Source organism: Balearica regulorum, chromosome 5 (assembly GCF_011004875.1).
Source record: "Balearica regulorum gibbericeps isolate bBalReg1 chromosome 5, bBalReg1.pri, whole genome shotgun sequence".
Taxonomy (NCBI): domain Eukaryota; kingdom Metazoa; phylum Chordata; class Aves; order Gruiformes; family Gruidae; genus Balearica; species Balearica regulorum.
Genome location: NC_046188.1, coordinates 17,023,325 through 17,032,842, shown reverse-complemented (window position 1 = coordinate 17,032,842; position 9,518 = coordinate 17,023,325). Strand labels below are relative to the sequence as shown.

The window sequence follows — 9,518 nt, the reverse complement described above, 5'->3', positions numbered from 1 at the left end:
GACCATGGTGAAGCAGGCTGTCCCCCTGCAGCCCATGGAGGGAGGATGAGGGGGTGTAGAGATTCCACCTGCAGCCCGTGGAGGACCCCACGCCGGAGCAGGTGGAGGCACCTGAAGGAGGCTGTGGCCCCGTGGGAAGCCCGTGCTGGAGCAAGCTCCTGGCAGGACCTGTGGACCCGTGGAGAGGGGAGCCCACGCCAGAGCAGGTTTGCTGGCAGGACTTGTGACCCCGTGGGGGACCCCACGCTGGAGCAGTTTGCTCCTGAAGGTCTGCACCCCGTGGAGGAGACTCACGTTCGAGAAGGTCGTGAAGGACTGTCTCCCGTGAGAGGGACTCCATGCTGGAGCAGGGGAACGATGAGAAGAGTCCTCCCCCTGAGGATGAAGAAGCGGCAGAAACACCGTGTGATGAACTGACCGTAACCCCCACTCCCCGTCCCCCTGTGCCGCTGGGGGGGGCGGAGGTTGCAGCCGGGAGTCAAGTTGAGCCCAGGAAGATGGGAGGGGTGGGGGGAGGGGTTTTTTTAAGATTTGGTTTTATTTCTCATTCCTCTACTCTGTTTTGCTTAGTAATAAATAAGATGAATTCCCTCTCTAAGTTCGGTCTGTTTTGCTCGTGATGATAATTAGAGAATGATCTCTCCCTGTCCTTATCTCGACCTGTAAGTTTTCTTTCATTGTACCTTTTCTCCCCTGTCTAATGAAAGAGGGGAGTGATAGAGCGGCTCTGGGCACCTGGCCCTCAGCCAGGGTCAACCCACCACAGTGGGTGATATGCAGACCCACAACAGCAAGACAGTGCTTATGTATTTCTTGAAAACAGGTTTTACCCAAGTAGGCACATAAGGAGAGAATGCAGAGTCGCCATCTCCATATGAGAAAAGTTGGACTCATTTAACAGCCTTTAAAACATATTTTACAGACATCCTGCTATGTTAATAAGAGTGACTGAAGGTTTTTGTTGATTTTAAAGGATTTATAGAATGATAGCAAGAGACTGGAGTCAGTCCTTAAGCGATGGATTTAAATGACAATGTTTATTTTATTCATCAGCCATAGCAGTAATTCATGGATGACATTGTCGCAGGACAATTCTTTGATAGTTTATGCCTAATGCCACTGTATCTCAAAATTTTTTGCTGATCCCGTGTACTGCAAAAACACACAATGAGTGCTGCAGCAGAATAAGTCTATTGTCTCGGGAATTTTCCCTTTTTTTGTCAATGTTTTTTTAAGATGTCCTAGGCACAGAGTTGGAACATGTGAGAAAGATCGAGTTGGTTGAGGGTAAACAACAATGGCCTAGGAAGCAAAGAGCTATGGAAGGAAGAAGGGACTCTGTAGGGGCTATCTCTGGTGAATACTGATCATCAACAAGTCCTGGAGAAGACATAATAGAATTGCAAAGCACTTGTTCCCTGTTGGGATAAAGCTTTTGGCGAGTAACCCAGCACTGAAAGCAGTCCGGACAAAACTGCTTAACAGAGAGAATTCACTTGTCAAAATAACATCAGACTTTACAAAAAACTGTTTTCCAAGGAAAATTTGGAAATAAATTCAATTATTCAACTGTGGAAAATTTTACATTTAAAAACTGTCAGTTATTGCTGGTTTGGTTTTTGGGGTTTGTGTTTTTTTTTTTTTTTTTACAATTCTTTTTAATTTGATAAGGAAATTCCTCATTTACATCTGAATATCCCTAAATCAGAGAGCTGTTAATAGCACTAAGTAACCCCACGTGCAAACGCTGTAGCCATTATAACTCATGCTGAATACCAGCATGCCCAGTAACTCAGCAATTACTTCTTAGTAGGATCGACAATTTTCCCCATGAAAAGTGTAGTGCCGGTTGCTTTGTCAGAAATCAATATAATGAAGGGTCTGTTGAATATGATGGTAGCAGAAGGACGGAGGACTCTGGTAAGGATTATGGCTGTGGCTCCTGCAGCCTCAGTTCCAGCCTCATCAACATCCAGCACTGCCTTGTGAATTGCCTGCAGGGAAGAGGAGCAAATGCTGTGGTTTATATATGGGACAGCAAGCAGGAGGTGAAGATAAATGCTCTTCTTATGGAATGTTTAGGAGAAGAAAGGAGTGATAAAATCCAGTGGACCAAACTTTCTTGTATGGTAAATCTCCAACAGCCTGCAACAGGAGTGTTTTCCATGTCAGGACTGAATGGAGAGGGTCAAAACTAGAAATGGACACACTGTAGATGCAGCCTCGCCAGTGCTGAGTAGACAGGGATAATAACAATCCATGCACTAGTTGGTTTATTTTATTAGATGGTTTGGACTTCCACTAGCAACACTTTCTCTGTTACTCCAAGGTTAATGGAAGACTGCTATTTAAATGCTAATACAAGGGCAGTATTTGGTATCTTTGCCACATTAAGTTGTAGCTTAAACTGACATGGTGAAATTCTGCTACTGCAAGCTGGAAGTTTCCTGGAAACTTTGAGAATATTAAAAGAATAGGTACTAATCAACACAAATATCATAATATACTCCTCATTTATAATTTACTTGACACAATCACATGTCAAAAATCATATTCCAGTGGCAAGAAATCATGTAAAATCTTGTCCAACTTTTCCATATACTTAATATCCAGCCTTCTAATAGCAATATTAAAATACTACAAAGGTGGGACAGAAGACACTTTCTCTAGAAAAGCACAATTACTAAGTCCCTACATATCACTGTGAGTTTTACTTATAACTTCAGTAAGACAAGGAGGGAAAACAAGTCTTTAAGAATGCCAGATATAACTGATCAGAGAAACCAACCACTGCCCCATCATCAGCTCTGTCCACTTACTTGTGAAACCTGAAGATCACGGCTGCCACTAATTCCAGACAGATCAGCATTACTAGAGAATACTTCTGTAATGCCCATTTCCTTGAACAGGTTTTTAACATCATAAGATCCACTAATAGAAATCTTTGGTAACCGCAGATCTAATCTCCTGTTGAACAAAGAAAACGAAACAGCAGTGAAGCTTTGCAGCCTTGTTTCAGCCAGCAGGCTGGATAGTATGCAATTCAGTGACACTTAAAAGCATTCTTTTGATTACTAATATGTTTGATGGTAGCATTCATATTCCCTGAGCAATTCTGGCATCCAGAGAGATATGACGTCTTCTTGTACCTACATTCTCTCTTTGATTTTGGAAAAATCAACTAATTCTTCATTGCCACTCTTACACCCCACTGCCAAGTCATGCACATCTAGCAGAGTTTTGTAGCTACAGGGCTACAGAGAGTAAGCAGATCAGCTGTGGGAAGGCTAAAATAAGGGAAAATGAGGATAAAATATAAGACACGGTGAAGCAAATGAATTATGTTAGCACCATGAAAGAAGAGGTATGGTAGCCAAAAGGTAGCCAAGCAAGTCTTGAGGCAGTTGTTGCAATGCTGTGTTCCCTTCTGTCAGGTCAAAGAGCCTGTGGTTGCTTATCAGTTATGCTCTGCTCTGACTTGTCTTGGGAATCACTTGAAAACCTGCTTTATGAAATCAGGACATTATATCCAGGAGGAGGAGATGTCAAACTAATGCTTTCTCTTAAAAATAATAATGTGTCCTCAAACATAGTAATCCATCTACCTAGAGTTACCTGGTCTCAAGTTTGTTATCCCATTTACAAACAGTTTCCTTGGAGAGAGCATCTTCCACTTGCTTCATCTTTCCATCATCAGGCAGGATGAGCAATGCTCGTGCAGTGCCCTGGTAAGGTAGCTCTACCACCTCACAAGAGAGATCCTGGTCGTAGTAAGTGTCATAGTTACTGTCACGCTGCATCATGTTGACTCTGACAGATGCATTTGTGTTCACAAAAAAATCATCCTCATATGTACGCAGAGGATCAAAATATGTTTCCCAGGCAGCTAATGGGGGAAAAGAGAAGACGTTGCACTCAAACATGTGATGATCATAAAAAAATTCTGATATAAATCAGACCAATTTAAATGTTAGGACACTGTAGGGCTGTTTATGGGAGAAAAGCATCAATAAACATCTTCAATCTCCTGCATAACACACAATAAAGTATTTTCACTGTGCAGTAAGTTCAGCATAGTTAGTTTGAGTATGTCCTGTCTCACTGAAAAACCACCAAAGGTTGATGAGGACCAATTGAGAGAGTCCTTCTTCTATTGTAGCAATATGCTCCCATCACTTGTACCTTTTATAACATTTAAATTTAACCACTTAAACATTCAGCCACACGATCTTGTTACGTGCTTCCTGCTAAGCTGTACCCAATGCAAGATGACTGCACTCAGCCTGGTGAGGAATTCATCAGCAGAATAAAGGATCCTAACATTCAAGCAGGGTTCCAGAAGCACAGACCCTTAAAATGCTATGTCCCAAGTTTTCACGTAGCATATCTAATAGATCTACCATAACACTGGGGACCCTGGAAGTGCAAGGATGTCAGTCCACTAACTTTCACTGGCACATACAGTCAGCATAGAGATCTCGGAAACATTTTTAGTCATTATGCCCTCAGAGCAGCAAGACTGCATGCAGTGGGTCCCTGGCTATGAGGCAGTCCACTAGAGTGGGACTTCTTGGTCCACAGCTTTCAGACAAACTGGGACAAAATCAAGCAATCAATATTTCTCAACAATCAGATACCTTGCTTTTGGGCAGAGCTAATCTTTACTTTGAAGGTCTTGCACAGTTTATTTCTTTCCTAAATAGCCACTCTGCTAATGAATCATTGAGAATTCCCTACAATTTTTGTTTTGCATCAAAATAATCTATTACAGTATTATGTTAAATATCTACCTTTAAAATAAATGTAGTTAACAAGAACCAATACAGTATTTGAATTAAGACGACCAATTAATTCAGGAATTTTCCCCTTGGTTTTCTCCTCTACATATTTATTGATTTGCTTCTTAGCTTCTTCTGGTTTATGGAAATTGCTAGAAAAAAAATCTGCATCATAAAATTCTTTGGTATTTTGTAAAAATGTCTCCTGTGGTTCATACCCAATAGCTGTAAAAAGAGCATTCCCTATATTTAATGTGATGTTAACATCAGCACAGTTCAGTACTGCTAAAACTTTATGGAAACTTTCATGTATATCATGTATGCGAGTCTCAGTCAGACCATCAAAGCCCAGTCCTTCAAAAATCTGAGACAAGGTGGTTGACTTAGCACCAACAGCCAACATGGCAAAGGCAGTAGAGATGCTCATGGGAGAAAAGAAAACATTTTTATCAGCTTCTTTTGATATAGCTTGCTTGTAAAATCTAAACACAAAATCTGCATAGTTAGAGCCTTGCTTGTCACAGTTATATGTTAATAAATTTTCCATTCCATCGCGCAGATTCGTATTATTGACTTCATGGCAAATGTCTTCATGGTAGCAATGGGTTACGGCACAAAGAACAGCAAGGAGTAAACACAGGCAGAGGAGGTACTTCATCTTCTTTTCAAATTATTCTGTCACAAAATAAACAGTCATTAGATGAGCAGATGGTAATGATGAGATTGGTAGTAAGAAATAATGAATAGTTTGTTAGCATAAATATTACATAGTACAACTGTAAAGATCTAAAGTACATAGGATATTTAAAGTGCCCATGGACACAAGGTCAACTATCATTAATAAATTCAACCAAATTATAAATTAAAATGTCAAGCATAATAAAACCATAATATTCCATTGTAACTGCCCTGATAAGGCAATTCTTCATTGACAATGAAAGTATAGAGCCAAAGTCCACAATATACTCTGTTAACAATGACATTATCTTCCCTGGGTCATTGTTTCCTATAGAGTACACCTAAACAAACAAGTTACCATGAGGTAAGACAGGGTGTGGGTTTCAAAGACATCAAATACTCCACAGTACCTGCCCAAATGCAGTTTGGGAAATGTAAACAAATGTGAGGCAGCTCACTTCTCACTGGAAGTGGGATAAATTCCCTCACTTTCATCAGGGCAGCAGCACACACAGAGACAGTTAACATGGACTATCCAATGCTCATTAAATTCACAACCCTGTTTACTTCATGGTTACTTACTCACATAGCCAACCATTGGCCACAGCTGATAAGTGATGGATGAAAGTCATCTACATAAACTTCAAGGCAAAATTCAAGGCAGAAGCCTGGAGCATCCTGTGCCATGGCAATAGAGCACTCAGAAGTAGGCATAAAGATATGTGGGAAGCAGCAGGTTTGCACCAGATAACGGGGTGCATGTTTGGAATGAAGGGACCCTCCTTTTGGAGGCTGCAACAAGTGTTTGTAATTTGTTAAATGGTTGCTTGCTCCTCCTATGTGTTAACCCTGTAGGCCTGTTGGCCCCAGTACAAGAAAGACATCGAACTGTTGGGGAGACTCCAGAGGAGGCCACAAAGCTGATCAGAGGGCTGGAGCACCTCTCCTGTGAGGACAGGCTGAGAGAGTTGGGGTTGTTCAGCCTGGAGAAAAGGCAGCTCTGGGGGGATCTAACTGCGGCCTTCCAGTACCTGAAGGGGCCTACAGGAAAGATGGTGAGGGACTGTTTATCAGAGACTGTAGTGACAGGGCAAGGGGTAATGGGTTTAAGCTGAAGGAGGGTCGATTTAGATTAGATGTTAGAAAGAAATTCTTTACTGTCAGAGTGGTGAGGTACTGGAACAGGTGGCCCAGAGAGGTTGTGGATGCCTCATCCCTGGAAGTGTTCAAGGCCAGGCTGCATGAGGCTTTGGGCAACGTGGTCTAGTTGAGGGTGTCCCTACCCATGGCAGGGGGGTTGGAACTAGATGATCTTTGAGGTCCCTTCCAACCCAAACCATTCTATGATATGATTCTATGATATAACCTGCGTGGGATGTGTGGCTCCCTCCAGAGACAAAAGAACCACCCGGGCCCAAGAGGAAAAGAGGAGCACAGATCCCATTTGGAAATCAAAGGACTTGATTAATCCCCTTGGAGATGACAAGTTTCTTTGTCATGCTTATTCTCCTAATGCTGACATGATATTCTCACATGAGCCTCCTGCCCTCCATAGGAGCTGGAACAAGTCTCTAGTTTACTGAATTCAGTTCCCTGCTGTTCTGGGGAAGGATCTCATATAAACCTTCTTCAGAAACATAACAAGCTATCTATGAATTAAGCTTTTTGCCCTCACAGCTTCTACGTGGAAACATTTCTAGAACTTTTCTACTGTTATGGCTCCTCTTCAGGTTTCCAGCCAGCACAGCCTGTTTATATCTTTCCCTTCCATGAATGCATTTTCCTATGTCCTGCCAAGGTGAAGTCCTCTTGGTCCTATATTCTTTCCCAGATGTGAAAGATGACTGTATCTGCTACCTAAACAAGATTTAGATAGAGTTTCTGAGGGCAACCCAAGTTCCAGGATTCTTGGTGATCAACCAGCTGCTTTATTTTTTTAATTGGTATGGTGGTCTGTCTTATTTTTATAGCAAAGGTATATACTAGCTGTGTGTTGTCATATTGCTAGGATCTGAGTATGCTGAGTATGTGTGAAAGCAGACAGTGACCACTGCAGTGACCTGCAGTAAGAAGGGGTAATGCGAAATAGATTTTAATTTCCTTAAACGAAAAGATGGAGTATGGTCCTGGATGTGAATATGATTCAACTATTTGCTTCTCTTTTAAGCAGAACTCTCCCTCTTCCCCCAGTCAAAAAAACCCCCAACCCTTATGTACTGCAGACAAATGAAGCAACAGAGTAGTACAGAAGGTGTTTCAAAAATACTTGCTGTTTAACATTTCATAGACTGTTTTTCTCCAGTTGAGATATTGGACACTTAAGTTAAATATAGGATATTTTTTGTCTGTCCACTTTGTGTGTCCAAATAGAGATTAACCTAAATTTCGAAGAATTTCTGGAGGATAGTATGGTTTGTCTGCTGCAAGCTTATATTACGCGTGGCTCTGTTTTAACTTCTACTGTAACAGATCAATTAAAAAAGTTCTCTTAGTATCACATCTCTCTATAAAAATATTAAAGTACTTCTACCAGAAGCTGTGAAACACTGAATATTGTCATCAAATTTTCCCCACATACTTCTCCCTTTAGATATATTAATCACAGTAATTTCAACATTTTGAAATTAGAAAATTCCAGCTGTGAATATTTTTTGTTACCGTGTCAAAGCTGAAGAAACTGGAAAGGCTTTATTAAATCTGGGCTGTATTTTTTATATGCAAATTGGAAATTCAGAAAAAAATTCTCTGCCAAACCACAGATTAGTTTGTCTATGGGAATAAAAGGGGTAATTAAATTTAAATTGTGGCCTTCCACCCATCCCCTACACTCACCCCAGTCCTAATTAGAGAGCCTGACCTTAGCAATTGGATGGTTGTTTTTTTACATTAAGTCACCAGAAGAGTTTATAAATTGGACCTGGTTGTTCTGTCGCTCGTGGGATTATGCTAATTTCAAGCCACAGTGAAGGCTGTTTCCAACCTAAAAGGTGATTTCATCAGCATTCTAGTTTACCGACTACTTAATAAGTCCCCATGACTTCAAGGGTTATCTTATTCTAATTTCAGGCTAAGAGTATTCCCCCAGAACGGCAGGTCCCACTGGTCCCTTGCATGTTTGTTTGGTTAATATTTCATGGCAACATCCATACACAACCAAGTCACAAGCAGAGAAATTAAATTAACTTAACATGAAAATTCCACCGACCACAGAAAGCATCAGGTGCAAGTCTCTAAGAAAAATGCATGTCAGGTACTTACACAATCAGAAGCCCTGCTGCATTCAGCTGACCGTGCTGTCCTCCACGCTGTTACTTATACTGCTACATCATCTTCTGCTTAATTTCCACTGTTAAACATTAAACAGACCTGATAAAAATTAGAACCAACCAAAAAAAAGGAGGAAATAGAGCAAATATTGATGAAATAGTGCTTCTGAGGATCATCTCTGCAATTCAGCCAATGGAGCTGAAAATCTTCAGCCATTTGAATAGTAGCTGCAACTTTCTGTCTGTTGCCTCTGACCGTGTGGAGGAGTTTAGCACAAACATTGTGTAATTAGGACCCTACTGGAAATCATGAGGTTGTGCCTGGAACCACTGGAAACAGATGCGAACTCTTGGTGGCAGAAGTCAGACTTTCTGTGCCGTGCTGAAGCACACACGGAGCTGGCAGACACACATCACAGCAGCTCGGCTCTTCCAAAGTCAGATTGGCTCTTCCAGAGCCAATCTTCCTCCTGATCTTCAGCTTGAAGGTGGACTCTGAACTAATTGCCTGTACCATCTCAATTTGACTGTAATTGCATGCCATTGAGAGGTTATCTGATAGACATGTTAGATAGATGGGTCTCCTACTCTGACTGACGTGGTCCCTTCATACATCTCAGTTCCGTGTCCATCTGAGTTACTGCCTTGGGCAGGTGGTGGAAATACAAGTGGCAAGCTGTTTTCTCTACTCTCACTCATGCACATACTGCGTGTGCGCACCCACTTCTCCTTCTCCTTGTCCCTCACACACAAATATAACTTGTTGGAATGAAAAAAAGTACTGCTTGTTTCTATT

The 9,518-nt window shown here is 41.5% G+C and overlaps 1 protein-coding gene across 1 annotated transcript; it reads right to left on the bottom strand.

The window, feature by feature from the left end:
- Window positions 1-1,018: 1,018 nt before the first annotated feature.
- Window positions 1,019-8,945, bottom strand: LOC104636523 (serine protease inhibitor A3M). Its single transcript, XM_010303707.2, has 5 exons — window positions 8,715-8,945; window positions 4,791-5,453; window positions 3,616-3,886; window positions 2,820-2,967; window positions 1,019-1,994 (listed from the first exon to the last, which is right to left on the bottom strand). Exons 2-5 carry the CDS (start codon window positions 5,434-5,436, stop codon window positions 1,800-1,802), a joined length of 1,260 nt encoding a protein of 419 aa, XP_010302009.1. The 5' UTR covers window positions 5,437-5,453; window positions 8,715-8,945; the 3' UTR covers window positions 1,019-1,799.
- Window positions 8,946-9,518: the final 573 nt, after the last annotated feature.